Below are 18379 nucleotides of genomic sequence, written 5' to 3' on the forward strand. Positions count from 1 at the left end.
ATATAAACTGTATTTTTGTTCATTTGTAAATAAAGTGCATACATATTGCAAATAACGATGTTTGGTTTGTTTTATAGAAAAAAAGAAAAAAAAAAGAAATCAGATGCATTCCACAAGATCCTTTCTTCATTTTCTTTTTTTTACTCATGTTAATTAATTCAGTTTCGGTTTAAGATTAATCAGCTATTAATAGTTGTATGATCCAAGTAGGTCTGACTAAATAAGAAGTTAAGTTATGTTGCAAAATTCCTCGTTTTTCTTCTATACAATGTTGACTCCAAAGCTTCCCTTTCCATTCTACCTCCCTCCCTTGAAATTTTGTTTTTTAATCTTTCTATATCTTTCTCAATTTTTTTTCCATCTAGTACATGCTTGTTATAATCTGGTAACAATCTGATCAGAATTCACCTTCTTCCAACCTCACTACAGGAAATAATGAACCCTGACTCTGTTCATCTACATTCAATGGCTTTATTTTTCATACGAAAAGTGAAATAGAATAATTGTGTATAATCATCACATATGAATATACAATATCACGTGACTGGATATAAGTTTGTCTGTGTAAGATTCTCAATGCTTCATGGTAAAGGAATAATCATTCACAGAAAAGCGCTTGCTACAGACAGATCTATTTGCAAACATGAATTGCTTCATTTAAATGTAGCAATAAACACAAGATTAGGATTTTGCAATATAAAGCGATCAAAAACATTTTCCATATCAGCATGACATCATTCACGAAGATTACAAAATGTATCTCACATACACAGAGCTTTAGTGCCAGAAGGTACTTCATCCATTCTCTAAGTAAAAAAGATAGAGGTTGTACCTTCTGGCACCACAGTTTTTAATCAAGGGAGCATTGCATGAAGTGACTTGTCAGTGTTTTTATTGAAAGTTTCAAATGCAAGGATTTCAGTAATGCATAAAACGGAAAGATTCAATTATCGGTGAAAATCACTGACAGACAGCTTTATGAAATGCTCCCCCCGTCACAAATAATGTGTATTACACAGGATAGGAAACGGCAGGTTTCAGGATCATTAAAAAATATACGAGGATTCAGAGCCTCAAATACTTATAGCTTTGCATGGTCCTGTGACATTTGTTGACACACTTACATGGATAGATGTGCTGTAAACTTTTTGACTCAATGTAAATGTACACATGAATGTGACAAAGCATCGTCTGATGTTTTTGAAATAGACAATGTTCAAGTTTTGTAGGAGACATTTCTTTATTTTTCAAATCTTCAAAGACAGTCCTGCTACATGTATTTTCAATTGGATACTGTTGCTTCCATTGATAAAATCATGAATATGAAAATATCAAGCACTTATGCATTCTGAAACTAGATTTGGTGAAAAGGGAGAAACACATATCAGGGTACATGTATATACATAATATGTATACCATACATAACATCTAGGATTCAATACAATGAAATGCCCTCTTTTTTTCTGCCAATCAAAATACTTCTGCCACCCAAAGATTAACTTAATTTTCTCATGAAAAAGCAAGAAATGGTAGAAAAGAGAAGAGATATACAAACCCATTTTCAACTTCATATTGTCAAATAAATAAACATATTTTTTCTTGATTCTATGGTCAATTAACCTAGTTAAAAAAAAAATCCTATTATATACTTATATTCAATTACTTACTGGTGGTTCTCTAGAACAAAAATATTTGGGAAAGTTTGACAGCACGGTTTTGGGAGTTGACACCAATACAGAGCAGTTTATGTATTAGAGTGAATTATCAATTGGTGTATCTGCTGAAGAATGTTGGCATCAAATTGCACTACACACTATATCATCAGCAGGATAGATAACCCAACACTGATCATGATACTTTAGACAACACAATTTCAAGTTCAGGTTTGATCCAATAGCCATACCCCAGCAAAACTGCAAAAGGATTTTCAGCCTACGAATGAGATGCTCATCCTTTTCAAATTGGTATTGTGTAGATAACTTGCCCTGTGTGCATGGCAACACTGGGTAGGCTCTAAAATGACTTCCATTTTGTCTGTTAAATTGTGCAATAATATCACTAGTATAGATCAATATTAGTAAAGCCGGTAGCACGAGTTTTACACACATCTCAGTCTAAGTATAGACCACAACATCCACAAGGATAAACTCACTTATATCGAGCCATCAAACTTTCAGATATCAAAGACTGCATCATACTTGGGTGACCAAAAGGTCCCTATTTCTCAAATGTCTTTTGTTCTTTACCTATGCATATCAAACTTGTCCTACATGAAACTATTTCATAGGTCACGGTAGATCTGACTTGCACATGCAAGGTGGACTGTTATATGGTGATTAGACTTCGGTCTCAACGTTAGGGAGGATTTTGGTGATGACTCCCGTGCCGAGCGTGATGCGTCCGTCTCGTAACGTGAAGCGTTGACCGACCTCTGATACCATAGGCTTCTTGAGGCTGATCTCCAAGGAGGTATCCTCTCCTACAAGGTATAAATGAGATAATGTAATGAATAGGTGGAAATTGGAGAAAGAAAGAGAGAGCGAAGGAGAAATAAAAAAATCTAAGAATGAGAGAGCATGAGGAATACAGGAATTGAAGGGGAAATAATTAAGACAGTCCCAAGGGTTAGAAAGAGAGAAGAGAAATGGGAAAAGGGGATACAGACCACACAATGTAGAGGCAGATACATGGAAAAACATTCAAAGAGAATGTCGATATAAAATTCAAATATATATATATATATATATATATATATATATATATCATATCAATCTAAACGTTCAACAATATATTCAATGAGGTATTATGCAGCGTTTTAACAACAGGGCAGCATTTCAGGAAGCATTTTGTCAAAAGGTTTTTCTGACGATTTGGTTCTAAGCCAATCCCATGCAAGGATTTCAATAGCTTATAACAATCATCACTGCAAAACAACACATATCTTCCTGAGATGCTCCACTAGAATGGTACAATTAGCTTCTCTGGGCACTATTAATGAAGGCTGCTGTCAAAACAATTTCCATAGTATTGGAGCATCTCAGCAAAGGAATATTAATTGTATTGTCAGTGAAGTGAATGGCAGTTTATCAGAGAGAACGACCTACATGATGGAGTGCCTTGGCAGCATTGTAGGGCAATTTTCACTAACAAATCCTCCCACAGCCAATGAGATGAAAGCATTCCAGTGATATTTAAAATGTTTCACGAAGCAGTTGCACGAAAAGGGTAGGACCACTCACCAGGCATGACCATCTCCTTGCCCTCCGGTAGAGTTATCCTAGCTGCAGCATCCCATGTATAGGAATACATGACGGGTGTGAAATTGCTTGTGAATGGCTTGTGTCTTCCTCCTTCGTCTTTACTTAGAATGTATACCTGCGAAAAGAGAATACGTGTCAATGGTGTTAGAATGCGTACGAGATACAGTTAATAATAGTAATAAATAATAAACTAATACCTATGAATTTATCTGTATCATTGGAATGTATCATATCTGCAATATATGTATTGTGGTTACAGCTACATAATTTGCCTTTTTGCATTAAACCAATCTTGGACACTATTTCATCAATTTAGTTATCCTTCATCTTATCAATTACTGAATTCAAAATGGTAGGGAGGTGTGATAAAGAAAGACGGACTTATTGTTGAAAGAGAATGCCTTCTCCATTACTATGCACTGTGCAGTTTGTGTATTTTTTTATTTTATTAAGTATCAACTAACCTGTGCAGTAAATCTGTTATGAGGTGATAAAGCCCCTGGTTTGCACATGACCATACCCCTCCTGATCTCGTCTCGTTTCACGTTCCTGACTAGCGCCCCCATCTGGTCTCCAGCTTCACCCTGGTCTAACGTCTTATGAAACATCTCAAGACCTACATCACAGAGAGAATAAAAATAAATATGATCAATTTAAAAAATAAACCTATAAACAAGTATGTATAGTAACCAAGCCAGAATCTCATACAGTTAATGGTAATGATTCTCAGGATTTGCTTTGGTGACATGCATCTGTTTAAAAACATCAAAAGCACAGACTCCATCAATGAAGTTAGTACTTGAAGAGTTACAATGAAATTTGATTTCATGAGAGTGTTTACATTACATAGTGCTGTTTGTCACAATAAATACAACATTAGGGGGAGGGAAGTTCGCATCTACATTAAACAAGCTATGAGTTTCACAGGAAAGTGATCATTTTATGCTCTAGATCATTGCCAAAGGATTGCAGGGGTGAGGTTGACAATTGCTTGTGAGCATTATTATTTGTTTGGATGGAATTGCTAGATATTCAGACCATTTCTTGGGAAAGTGACCTTCATTCTAGGTCATCTGTGTAAAACTTTTTATATCCCTCAAACACTTCATGACAGGTTGCAGAGTGTCAGCAAACTCAGCCCAATTATTTTACAAGACATTCTTGGAACATCTCTGTTGTTTGCATTAAAGTGGCATGTTCTTTGGCTATTTTATCTGGCCACAGTTCAGCCACAGCTAAACATCTGCACACAATAGGTGAGAATGTCACACTCAGAAAGGTTTATGACACCCTTGTTTCAAAATACTCCCTACAATGGACAGACATTTGCATTTTGTAATCCTGAGCAAACATTTACTTCATGTATTATATATCCAAAGGATGTATGATATAATTACCTGTTACAACTGATTTGACTCTAGCGTTGTGCCCAACGAATTCTACTTCTTCACTCTTCTTGATAACGCCCCTCTCAACACGACCCGATACAACAGTACCACGACCTGTGAAAGATAGAACAATGAATATTCTTACACACACAGTCAGTCGGCAAGCCCCTGTGTTAATGAGCAAATGGGCAAGATTTATCCAAGTCCTCTCGTGGCTGAATTCATGTCCCTGCAAAATCTCGTGAATTGTGAGACTTTCTTTCTCAAAGAATTTAACCACTTTCTCTTGGAGTAAAATTGGTTATTTTTGTACCATTGGGAAGAGTAAATGTTACTCTTTCATACTGGTTATTTCTTTTGAATAAAATATTTTGATAAGTGAATTTTTTACTAGAATAGATGCATCAAACAGAATTTTCTTCCTCTGTTTTCACTTGCAAATTGTGCAACATTTTGTGTTTTAGGCACCAACATTATTTATATCATCAGAAAGCTCAAACTCTATACTTTCTTACAATGTCACTCTTAATATGTGGCATCTTTTAGATGGGTCAGCAGCCAGCTTTTTCCATCAAGATGCAAGACGAGATTTCTAAAATTTCTGAGTAACATAAAATCCAGAGTTCTGATTGGCTGAATAATGTTTTCACAACAACAGGCGCGGGTTATTTGAAGAGATTACCACATGGTGAGTGTGATCTTGCAGAGGCCCAGTGTGGGGAACATTGGAATTTGCATGGGTGTGTGGTCTCTGTGACCAATCAGAGTGCAGTATTCTTGTTTTTGAGCTGCTAAATGTACTTGGCCTATGAAAAGCTGGCTGCTGACCCATCTAAGATACATCTTCTTATACAAATTATATCATATTAAAGCATAGATCTTCAGCTTTATTATGATCCAAAAATCATTTGTGCTCAAACAGAAATCAAGTGTGAAAACAACATTTGTTGCATGAAAAAAAATCACTTTGATTCATGTTTTATATCAAAAGTTTTCCCTATATTACAACATTTTTTAAAAATTCCAAACACATGACCTGAAAGAATGATTCTTCTTCTTTACAAAGATACCAAAAACATGAAATTTGGTCAATATTTAGAGCAGCAGTGGCAGAATAAAAAGAGGTGTTTTGGTTCGCACCATGCTCAGTAACTATGCAAAAACCTTCTAGTCATGAATATCACTTGGATAAAAGAAGCTACTTTTTCAGGGCTTGCCGACTGACTGTACATCATCAGCTACTTGATTTTTTTTTTGTAAATCTCCACCACCATCACTTTCATGATTATCATTCCCATCAATATTGACAATATCATCTTCACTAGCGCCACCTTTAGTCAGTATTCCATCATCATATCACTTCAAATCATCATCATCATCACCACCATCACCATCACCACCATCACCATCATCATCATCTTCCTCAACATCATCATCATCATCATCGCTGTCGTAAATTGTTGTCACCATCCTGACCAGCACCAGCATTTCCCTTATCACCATCACCATTACCGACTCATTAAAAATATCCCCCTCCTCCTCACCACTCAATCACCACCACCAGCATCATCGTCATCATCATCATGAACATCACATATCTTCATGAGCATCACCTGGAATAGAATAGACCGCTTCAACAGGCATCATGAATGGTTTTTCTAGTTCTCTGAGAGGTAGTGGAATCCAGCTATCCACAGCTTCCATTAACTTCTTGATGGATTCTCTCCCAAGCTCTGGGTTCTTATCCTAAAAGATTAGAAATTATTGCATTAAAGTCCTAGTGCTTCAACTTGTCATTGTCATCACAAAAATGGGAGACTGCCACTTAATCTTCATTTGGGGGTATGGGAATCCACCCTCTTGATCTCAGCTATTATATGTTTGCACATTCTATTCAATTAGGTATTCAATAATGGCACTCCACACATTAAAATTAGACCTTCTTCTACATCAATTACCAATTGTAGTTCATAATATACAAATTTGGGGGTCTTGGTTTTGAATTATATTCTTAGATATTTCTTATTTTTTACTTTAATGTTTTATTGTCTTGTAAGAAGTCTGTCAATAACATTATTTCAATCACAAAGAGCAGGAATTTAATAAGTAAAAAGATTGCAGATAATCACATTTAAATTTGGCTAGAAACAAATTGAAAAAAGGGGATGGATTTCATTCTCTATTAAGGATTAAACTATAGAAAACAATGCAAAAGACTGAAAATGAGTTAAACATAAAAATACTCTATTGGTTATATTTTTCAAAATCACTGTTTAATCCAATAGGAGTGCTAAACATGAGCATGCATAACAATATATTTTTCCATCAAAAATGCATATGCTCTACAATTGGTTTAGCAATAAAAAAAAAAAAATCCTGCAAAAGTCAATAATTCACATGAGGGAGAATCAAATGACTGTTGATATCAAATCAATTTCCACTGGCCATACGTTAATACCAAGTTCCGGTTTTAATGCCACAATGACACCTTAAATTTGAGATACAACTTTTTGAGGGCATAAATCCTATAAAAAAAGCTTTTCATTGTTTCCAACATTTCCATACCTCAAGAACATTAAGAGCTGAGCCGATGATGATAGGCGTTTCCTCTCCATCATATCCAAACTCACTCAAAACATCCCTCATCTCAAGCTCCACAAGCTCTAACATCTCATTGTCTACAACATCAGCCTTGTTGATATAAACAACTATTTTATCAACACCAATCTGTACAGAAAGACAAAAGATGATCGAAAAACAAAATCACTAAACTTGATGATGTACATAGAAAAGGGATTCAGTGCTTTTGTAGCGACTTCATTCTTTTTTTTCCAATCTCTAAATTATGACTGTCCATTCGGCGCAGAATTAAATTCAATTTGTTGATGCTCTGTGTATTGCAAAAGATATGGTTTAAGAGGTAACCCAGGCTGAACATTACATCAAAATCAGATGAAAATAATAGAAAATGGTATAAAATGTCAAAGTTTTGATTATTAAGGTAAAACAAATTGTGTGTATGTCCTCATAAATAGGCAATGAGCAAGCTAATGATTTTATATCACCACTTCCTTTTTTCATTTTATTGCATGAAATTCTTAAATTACCGGTACCAGTAATCTGTTATATTCTGCCAATAAGATGATGACTTTCAAGGATTTTAAATACTACACCTGTTTGGCAAGAAGGAGATGTTCTCTTGTCTGAGGCATCTGGCCATCGGTTGCAGCGACAACCAATATAGCACCTTCCATCTGGGCAGCTCCAGTAATCATATTCTGAAAGCATATTAGATTCAAACTAAAAAGTAAACTGCACAAAGTTAATGAAAGTCACACGAACAATCCATGTTTTGACGATCTTGTATCCTTTCTCTTTTCACAATGAAATGTCTCTCAAAATAAATCTCTCCCTCTATTAATTCCTTGTTTCCTTTCAATTATTTCTTGCCATTTCTTCTGGCAGTTCATCATTTATTCATCCCCTTAGAATGGAAATGTTTTCATCATCAGCATCATCATCATTGTTGCTGTTATCATACATTTTTTTTTTGGGGGGGGGAGGTATTGTGGTCAACAAGATTTCATCAGCTTGATTATCAATTGCAAATTTGAATGAACAATTTTAACTGGTAATTGGTCAGAGTTTTTGAACAAAATGTGCAGGCAAAAATGATATTGACATGCCATTGCAGGTTTTGTGAGCTATTACTACTTTTACAAAACTGAGCCCCCAGCCCCGTAAACACAAAGCATAGCGATTAATAATGAAAAAAATATCACGTACCATTTGGTACAATGTGGCTTCATATCTTGCTGAAAAAATTAAGCCATGGCTGGTTATTAAAACTCAGGACTCTCTTTTTTTATAAGTTAGGAGACCAATCTACTGGGGTACAACACTCCACATATACATGTATCAATATTAGCAATCAATCATGAATATCACCTGTATGAAGTATATAAAAAGCTCGCCCTTGACATACCTTGATGTAATCTGCATGCCCTGGGCAATCAGTGTGAGCATAATGCCTGCCCTCTGTTTCATATTCTATGTGAGCTGCGTTGATTGTGATACCTCTCTTCTTCTCCTCTGGTGCTTTGTCGATCTCATCATACTTATGGAATTCAGACTTGCCTTCCTCAGCAAGAACTATTCAAATTATGGCGGAGTATAAAGGTCAGGGTTAGAATTGAACTTCTCTAATTAAGCATGAACATACAATAACTGAGAAGAAATACAGTTGCCAGCCAGTTTTTAATCATGTTCTCCTTGAGTTAAAACAAAGAACGAAGGAAATAACAAATGAAATAAAAGAAATAAAACTATGGAATACACATTAACATGTGATTATCTATAATCAACATACAACCTTGAGGGAATTACAATTAATAGAAAAGACAATTTTTGTTTTTTACATACATACCTAGATTACATTTTTACAACATACATAAATACAAGGTACAGTATTTCAAAAAACAATTAAGGAAAAACTTAAGAAAGAGTATTTGTATGCTTGCATGATTGAGAAAATAAAATAACATGAAAGGGGAAATATAAAGGGGAATGAAAAGTTTGGAACAAGTAGGCTTCTGTTGAAACAGAAAAATCAAAGAATAAGAACAAAGAAAGTTTGAGAAAAATTGGACAAATAATGAGAAAGTTATGAGCATTTAAATATTGCAATCACTAATGCTATGGAGATCTTCCAATTGGCGACAAGGATGTGTGATGTCACATGTGAACGACTTTCCCTTTGATGGATTATAAAATACCCCCAATGTTTCTTTTTGCTTTTTCTTATTGTGATACAAACTCTTTATCCATGACGTATTCTTTAAAAATCTGTATTACATGCCCTCCTATATAAAAAATACATGATCTACTGATAGATGTGATAAAAGAGACAGTTTAAGTGAAATAAATACTAAAGTAATGGGGAGAGTTGTTCACAAGTGACATCACACATATTTATCGCATTGCCAATGTGAGGATCTCCAACGCACTAGTGATCGCAATATTCAAATGCTCATAACTTTCTCAATATTTGTCTGATTTTCTCAAACTTTAGTTGATCTATTTCTTTGATTTTTCTGTTTTCACACAAGCTGTCTTGTTCCAAAGGTTTTATTCTCCTTTAAGCATAGTTAAGCTAAGAAGTTACAGGTAAATGAGGTGAACCCCTACCTTTGGTGATGGCCGCTGTGAGGGTGGTCTTGCCATGGTCAACATGACCAATGGTTCCTATGTTTACATGAGGCTTTCCTCTCTCAAAGGAGCGTTTGGCTTCAGCCGCTAGCAGGGGAGCAAATGTTCTGATCAGACGAGCATTGCTCTGCAATGCCTGACATTGCTGGACGGAAAATACAGAGAGAAAAGTGTATATTTAAAACTTGGGATACACCGTAACAGATTCATAGAGGGCATTCCTAGGTTTGTCAATGTTTGTCAATACAGCACACCCTTTTCAAATTAACTGTAGACATTAACTTGTTTCAATGAGTCAATGTCATGTTAACCAATAAATAATCTCAATATATTCTCACCTTCAAGGAAGCTGACTTGAAAGCTTGAGCAAGTAAACTGCGCATATCTGTAAAAAAAAAAACGAACGGAAAAAGAAGACAGAAATTCATGTATCTTACAATATTTTCAAACCATTTCCTGCCATTAAACCAAAATATTTCACATCATTTCATGGCAATACATACTCGTGCCAATTCTTAGATAATATAGTGCACAGGCAACATGTATAAAGGGGGGGGGGGTTAATCACAAAAAGTGATTTTATTTTCCTGATTTCGGATCCAGCTTTTGGCAATAAGAGGGCAATAAAATATACAAAATCAATCACATTTTCCACCACAGAGCTACATTTAACTTTGTTACAATCATATTTATTCTTGGATAAGGTAGCTCAGAAACCTAGTAAATAACTAATGCGAGTGCAAGCTAAAACTTATTCAGACCTAAAAATTAAACATTCTGAGCAATTTTTGTAATCATGATCAAGGGGTGTATATATTCAAGTAAATAATGTGTTTATTACACATTTACATGTTAGACTTTAAAGCTTGTGTATAGTTTTGGTAAATCCACCAAAATGCACCTATCACTATTCCACTTCATTGCTAGCTAATATGAATGGATATGCCCTATAACAGTTATGATGTGGAGGATATGAAATTAAAATGTGTTTTACAGGATAAATTTTGCGATTTTACATGGAAATTTAACTTGATCGGGTCACCCGATCAAATTAAAATATCTGTGTGTTTTTGTCTTTCAATTAAATCCTATTCCAAATCATGGAATGGGCTGAAACTTTCAAGATATGTTCTTTGTCTGTAACTTTTGGATATCTAATCACTAAATTTATAAGATAAGTGCTTGAATGCCCATTTTTTAATTAAAAACAAGCATCGCCGAGAGAGGGCGCTATATATTCAAGATTTGAATATTTGAAATTTTCTCAGAAAAGTGCAGTTGGAAAAATATCTAACGGTCTCTACGCTTCAGTAAGACTGTCATATTAGATGATATTCGAGTATCAATCACATTATTGACCCTTTACCAAAGCTATACACAGGCTTTAAGGGCACTAGTGCACCTTCGCCCCCAGCGATACTAACTATCTAATTTCACCTAAATTTTGTCTGAATTTATTGCCAGATATCTTCTTTTTCTAACCGATACTTAACCTGAATTTCAGCCACAATACATCAAGCATCGGGAAAAGCTGTATTTCAGCTTCAATCTTGATGTCATAATTCAAATTCTTGGTCACATTTTGCTGTAGTTTTGATGTAATGTATCTAATCTAAAAATAGATCTGCCCGGAGCAGCTCGCCGATGCGTTCTCCACACTGTTGCATGATTTTGGTCACCAACTTGAGACCATACCAAAAACAAAACTATGGCAAAGCCAAGTAGACCTATCATCTGACTCTAAATGAGAAACATTGATGTCGAGGTTGAAGCCAAAATACAGTAGTTTCCGAAGCTTGATGTCAGTAAAGGCGCCGGTCAGAAAATTGGGATCGTCCCAGTTTACAGGGACTGTCTCATTTTTAAGGATTTACCTAAACATGAAATCTAGGAAAGTTCATTAACCTGTTATTGTCATGTGCTGACATCAATTGAGTGTGCTAGTCAATGCAAGTATATCAGGTTTCAAAACAGATTATTGGAAGACGGCAATTCGTGAAAAATAGACAGTGAACTGGAGGGAATTGGGCTTGAATTGAGGTCACTGAATCTATTTTTAGCATGATACAGTATGATACTGTATATCCCTGTAATTGTTGTCTATATCTTGCAGGAGTAAGTGAAAAAAAAACCTGTCCCCATAAACAAGGACAATCTCAATTTATCAAAACATAGACCCATTACATCTAGAAATCGGTGGCCCGGGGTCAGCCCAAGTCCACTTGCAACTTTGACGATAATTAAGTGGATTAGCTTCGCGAAAGGACCTGGTCTGTAAATGTGCCTGTTTACATCACAACATTTTTCCTCCCTTCTCCGAATCACAGACGAACAGGTCGAGCTACAGAAATGAAAGAGTGGGAGATGGGACCGAGTATAATTTTTTTAATAACATATTTTCATCGAATTATTGTCTTCTCTCAAATCAAATATAAGTCTCCAAAGCAAATTAAACAATCACTTGTCTAGCTTTTTGGATGTATGGTAGGTTGGTGATTATTGTACAGAAGGGCAATTCCACGTTACTCACGTTACACAATTTAGGCACCCTAACATATTGTAATTGCCATTTTGTGCTTACTGTGGGGTTTGACAATCTCTCTTTTTTGCACAAGGTTTATGATAACTTAATACACCTTGGTATATTATCATAATTTAGTTTGACTGTTCTATCCAGAAAATATAGGTAAGCAAATTCTTGTTACTCACGTTACATTTTTGGACCACATAAATCAAGAACATGACTTTGTTCAAAAAGTGTCCTCATACTGAGTGGAATAACAACTAGTGGGTTTATGATTTTTATAGCTGGCATAGAGGTTCACAAATGTAGATGCTCAGAAATTTTGAAACATTTCATATCTTTGACAAATTTACCAAAATTAGCGTTACTCACGTTACACGTTACTCACGTTACATATTGAACATAACTCATTGCCATGCTCCTGACCATGAATATTTGCTTGAAAGTGTATATTTAGATGTAATTAACTATAAGAATTATTTTAGGCATAAAATGGAACAGTTTTGTTAACCTCTTTTCTCAAGGATGACTGTATTGCCCATTTTATGACTTATCATCAGCAATTACCACACATACACGTACGATGTCAATTTTAGTGAAAATACATGAATTTTTTAAGTGATGTGGAGTGAAAAATATTATCCTTTAATTCTATTCTCCTAAAATGAAATTCCTTTCAAGTTTCTCTGAATCACTGAGTCAGGAGACACTTGAATTTTATTTAGTCAGTCGTTTGAAGATTTTAATAATCGTGAAGCAAAATATCAACTGGCAAAATGAGTATTAAAAAATATTCCCCTAGACTCCACACCACATTTATGTGCAATCTGATCCAACCTCACACATGAACTTACATACATATATACTCTATTATGTTTCTCTTTCATGAAATCCCATGAATGAATTAATTGTACTGTAAGCAATACCAAGCAAACCTATCTGATAAAGTTAATGTGCTTGCTTAAAGATTAAGGGAGCAGAATTATGTGTTAAACAGATAATAGAGTAATTCTGACCAAAACATTCTATCTAAATATTGCATTACAAGGTTAAGAAATTATCATATATCCCTTCCCCCTTCAAAAAAATGCAAATTGTGAAAACAGAAATTTTCACCTTTAACAAACTAAAATGAAATGAAGTGTAATATCTTTTATGCTTTATCCATCTGTAATTATTAGCCAGCTTAATAATTTATGAAATAACTTATTTCTAGTACATGAAAGCAATGCACCAAAGTTTAGTGTTGGTATTTGAACATTAGGCTATGTATATGCAAATCATGCAGACTCTTATAAGCAAAGATACAAATTTATTCATCTTTATTGATGAAAAGTCTGAGAAAGGCTTAAAAATGAACAGTAAACTTGAAAGGGCAACAATTGTTAGCTACATCCGGTTTATCTATGTTAATGACAAAAGAATGTACATATATGTAGTTGCAGCAAACAATTATTTCATGGGAAAGTCTTTAGAATCAAGGTTGATTGTCATTCTATTATTATCGATCTAGATAAATAACATAAACTTATCTTTGTGAAATCATGAAATCTTAGCTAAAAACTGACAACACTCACGATCACTAACACAGAAAAGCATATGTGGGACAGTGTATCAATATTGCTTGGAAACATACCTGACTTTTGATGGAATTTATTTTGCTAATTTCTCAGCAATTACACATTTTCTTCAAGAGCCATTTGGAACATTTTTATTTATTTTTATTTATTTAATATATACAAACACTTTGTTGGTCATTTCAATTGATTCTGATTGAACTAATGTTGTGATCTTTACCCATTATGAAAGATTTCTGCCTAAATGAGACAGAAAATCGTGTACAACTCTTGAACGCACACACAGGTCACGGAGTGACCCTGAGTGCAAACAGCTGACTGTGTTACAACTTAGGGGTGATACATTTTCTAAATAGGGGTGATCAAACTCACTGGAGGGACTTTAATTCACTTATAACAAAGAAATGTGTACTACAGTACTCCTGTTGAATGCTCTGATGAAAATTATATGAGTTTCACATTCATTTAAACGGGAGGACAAGATTATTGTATATATCGAGTGCATTATGCATAAATCATACTACCATTGCGACCCCTGCCCGGCCGATGGTTCAGGCATGACGATCCTGAGTGACGTCACCGATAGAGACCTCAAATGCCAGGAGAACCTATTCGACAACTAACTTCATCTAAAAAACACGTATTGATCTAACATCCAATGGGGTAATGGCTTTCATTTTCGTGAAATATACACTCCATTCTTCAATAAATCTTTCACCCCGTCGTTAACTGCCCGTTCATTCTCGAGCAATGGGGGAATGAATACAGAGTGTCTCAAAGTTTGTGTGAAAAAAGGTGCATTTTCCATAGAACTTCTGCCAAAAAGCAATGCGTAAGGGAAAGATTAGCCCCAAAACACGAATAAATGAGTTAATCAAATGGAATGAATCATAAAAATCAGTGAAATATAGTTTCTCCTGTACTCATTACTGAATACCCCGACTTGAGACGATTAATTTTTCCCCCTCTCCATCAACTTTTAAGAAAAAGGGTGCATATTTTCATAAAAATATAATGTGTTATATCGACGGACGCCCGTGCGTACGAGCAGGAGGAAGCCAAATGTCTCGTATTTTTCATAATGCAACTGGCAAATTTCTCTTTAATGACATTAATGACCAGTCCACTTCAAAAGGGTCATTAAAGGTCATTAATGGACCAAACTCTTTGTTTTTACCCCTTAGTCATTCAGTAAAAGGGTAGGGGAAGGCGGGGTAAGTTGTGACAGTTTTTGCTTTTTGCATGTTAGAATTGATATGATTAATAATCTTGTCGAAATAAGTACCTTGCCTTGAAATTTAATTCTTCTGAAATATTTTCCACCTATATATAACTTTCTATCCCCACACTGAAAGTCATCGTGACCTTTGAAAAAAACGATGTCAAATGGCTCAACTTGCCCCATATATGGGGTAAGTTTGAGCCACCTTCTGGGGTAAGTTGAGCCACAAACACTATGTACAAAATGTATGAGGGAGAACCAGCATGTCAATTTTTTGTTTAAAGTCTTTCCACTTACTAATTCTCTATAAATACTAACATCCTTAAAAAGGAAAAGAGCAGTCTTGTAAATTTGCTCCTTTCAGCCAGCATTTCAATCGATTTTTATGGTTTGTTTGTTTTTTAAGATACATTACCATAGGAATTACCATGGCTCAACTTACCCCATGCTGTTTGGCTCAACTTACCCCAGTCCGAACTTAGTGCGATAATTTTGTATCCACACATTTATTATGCATCCATCATATAAAAGACTATGACAAGAATGAAGATCCATACCTGGACTAATAATGTTGTTATCATGTCTTTATTATATTTAAAGACATGTGTGTTTATAAAGCACTTATCTATTTCACACTCTTTTTTACTTTTTTGGCTGAAATTCATATTTTTCCCTCTAAAAAACTACTTTTTGTTTCAAAGTTGAAAACAATATGGTGGGGTTAGGGGTTTTGCTATGGGTCATCAATACATGACACCACCACAATGTCTGACTCATTCATTATTGGCCTGGGGCTGGTGGCTCAACTTGCCCCTATGCTCAACTTACCCCGCCTTCCCCTACTGTACCATAGCCTGTGAAAAACATATCAATATCACAATTTTATGTCGTTACTCACGTTACACCATCGTTACTCACGTTACATTGTTACTCACGTTACATTTTTTTGGCCTCATTCATTGTAATTCCATGACATGTATACAGCTCCTACCTTATTTTTCTTATCAGGTACAAGGAGAATGAAGAAAATTTCCACTGGCACATTTTGAATGGAAGGGAATATTAAAATATCAAACTTTTTCAATTTTTTCGTTACTCACGTTACATTGGTTTAAGCGATGGGGTGGCATGCTTTTTACCCCCTCATGGGATTGGAAGACACTTTTGTGTCTTTGGCAACTCAAAACTAATGCTCCATACATTCTAAAAATCAACTAAACAACTGCTGACCATTCTTTAATTATTTTTTAATTCAAGTTAATTCTTAAGGTAAATTTTACTGTTTTTTCTCAGTAGAGTTGTAAGTTGAGTTCAAATTTCAATATTTGCAATTCTTGATGGAATTTTTGGAAAAAAAACGCTGTTCCGTATGCCCAGAAGTATACTGAACAAAATTAGGTGGGTGACAAGTTCCAAATTATGAATTTATTTTTTCACCCCATGGCACCCATCTCATGGAATTGCCCAGAAGTAAATTTTATGCCTTCCTTTAATAAAGGACAAGTCCACCCCAACCCCCCAAAAAAAACATTTGAATATAAAGACAAAAATCCAACAAGCATAACACTGAAAATTTCATCAAAATCAGATGTAAAATAAGAAAGTTATGACATTTTAAAGTTTTGCTTAATTTCACAAAATAGTTATATGCACATCCTGGTCAGTATGCAAATAAGGAGACTAATGATGTCATCCACTCACTATTTCTTTTGTATTTCATTATGTGAAATATGAAATATTCTAATTTTCTCCTCATTGTCAAGTGAAACAATGATTAATTCCTCCCTATACATGTGGAATTAGCATTGTTTAATATTATATGGTTCAGTCAAGTTGGTCCCTATGGACAAATCTGTAAAAATTAAATATTGTATAATTCAAACAATAAAAATCCTAAAAATTGGTGTAACTCTGTTATTTGCAAGCAGCAAAAGGAAATATCACTTGTTTTAGCTAAAAAAAGATTGCACTTTGGCGGGTGTATATTACAGCCCCACATTATGAATTTGTGTTAATAAACTTTTTTTTCTAAACTATCTTTTTGAGCCAAAACATAACTATTAATTTTTTTTTCTTTCTTTACTTTTTTCTTTCCTGTCTTTCCATTTTCTTTTCTCCATTTTTGTAATTGACCTTCTTTCCTTCAGGCTTCATTCTAATTTTCTTCCTTCTTTGTCTTTATTCCTCTCTTCCCCTCTATTTCCTCCCCTACTTCCTTCTTTTCAATATTTTTTCTTTCTTTCCTGAATTCATTCATTCTTTTATTTCTTTCCTTTTTCTTTAATTCTTTCTTCCTTCTTACTCTCCCCCCCCCCTCATCTTACTCTTCCCATACTTTCCTTCATACTTCTTTTAATTTTTTTATATTCTTTTCTTTAGACTTTTTAGTTCCTTTCCATCTTTCTTTGTCTCCTACTTATTTTCCCTTCATTCTTTCCTGCTTTCTTTTCTACAATTCGGACTATTTTCATCACTTCTGTCCTTTTTCTTGTTTTCCTCTTTTTCTTTCTCTCATCATACTTCACTTCATTATTTCTAGTTATTCTAGCTTCTTTCTTTCTTCTTCCTATTAGTACCTACTTTCATTCTTTTCATTTTGACAAAAAAATGTCCTCCTTCATTCCTTCCACCCCCTACTAGATCTAACTAGAATTTGGCAATTTATCCAGTCAAAAATTGAGGTGCTAACATCGCCAGGTGCGAAAGTGCACAAGCGGCGACAACTAAAACGCCCTGAGTAACGGCGCTGACAGCGAGCTCCACCGGGGAGCAGCGGGGCGCTGTCTGAGTGAGAAGTTCCTCCTGAGTCCTGATCTGTTCGATATTTCTTCATTCCTTAACTTCCTAAGCCTGCAAACAATACATATATTCATTATTTACTTTATATTTTGAAAATTTAAATTCATTATACACATGTAATCATCTTACAGTTTGTGGATTTATAAACTTGACAAACATTTCAAAGCCTTACTTGATGAATTTTTGCCGCACGTTTTCACTGTGAACAGCGCTGCCATGTTTTTACGTAAATTGCCTTATACAAGCTCGTCCGTCATCACGCAAAGTATAAATGTATTTTTTTTAATTTTAGAATAATTAAAAGTTTAATTCATTTTAAATAAAATGATTTAGATTATGATTATTTTATACCTAATTTCATTATATAGAAAATAAGAAATTCAAAGTAAAATACATGCAGA

The 18379-nt window shown here is 34.7% G+C and overlaps 1 protein-coding gene across 1 annotated transcript; it reads right to left on the minus strand.

Annotated features, from left to right (window-relative positions):
- Positions 1-457: 457 nt before the first annotated feature.
- Positions 458-18225, minus strand: LOC121408892 (elongation factor Tu, mitochondrial-like). Its single transcript, XM_041600585.1, has 11 exons — positions 18151-18225; positions 10195-10241; positions 9836-10001; positions 8634-8800; positions 7822-7926; positions 7214-7375; positions 6262-6394; positions 4658-4762; positions 3725-3876; positions 3240-3375; positions 458-2479 (listed from the first exon to the last, which is right to left on the minus strand). The coding sequence occupies exons 1-11, from the start codon at positions 18194-18196 to the stop codon at positions 2337-2339; spliced, it is 1362 nt and encodes a 453-aa protein (XP_041456519.1). The 5' UTR covers positions 18197-18225; the 3' UTR covers positions 458-2336.
- Between the last annotated feature and the right edge of the window lie 154 nt (positions 18226-18379).

This window comes from Lytechinus variegatus, chromosome 2 (assembly GCF_018143015.1).
Source record: "Lytechinus variegatus isolate NC3 chromosome 2, Lvar_3.0, whole genome shotgun sequence".
In the NCBI taxonomy this organism is placed as follows: Eukaryota; Metazoa; Echinodermata; class Echinoidea; order Temnopleuroida; family Toxopneustidae; genus Lytechinus; species Lytechinus variegatus.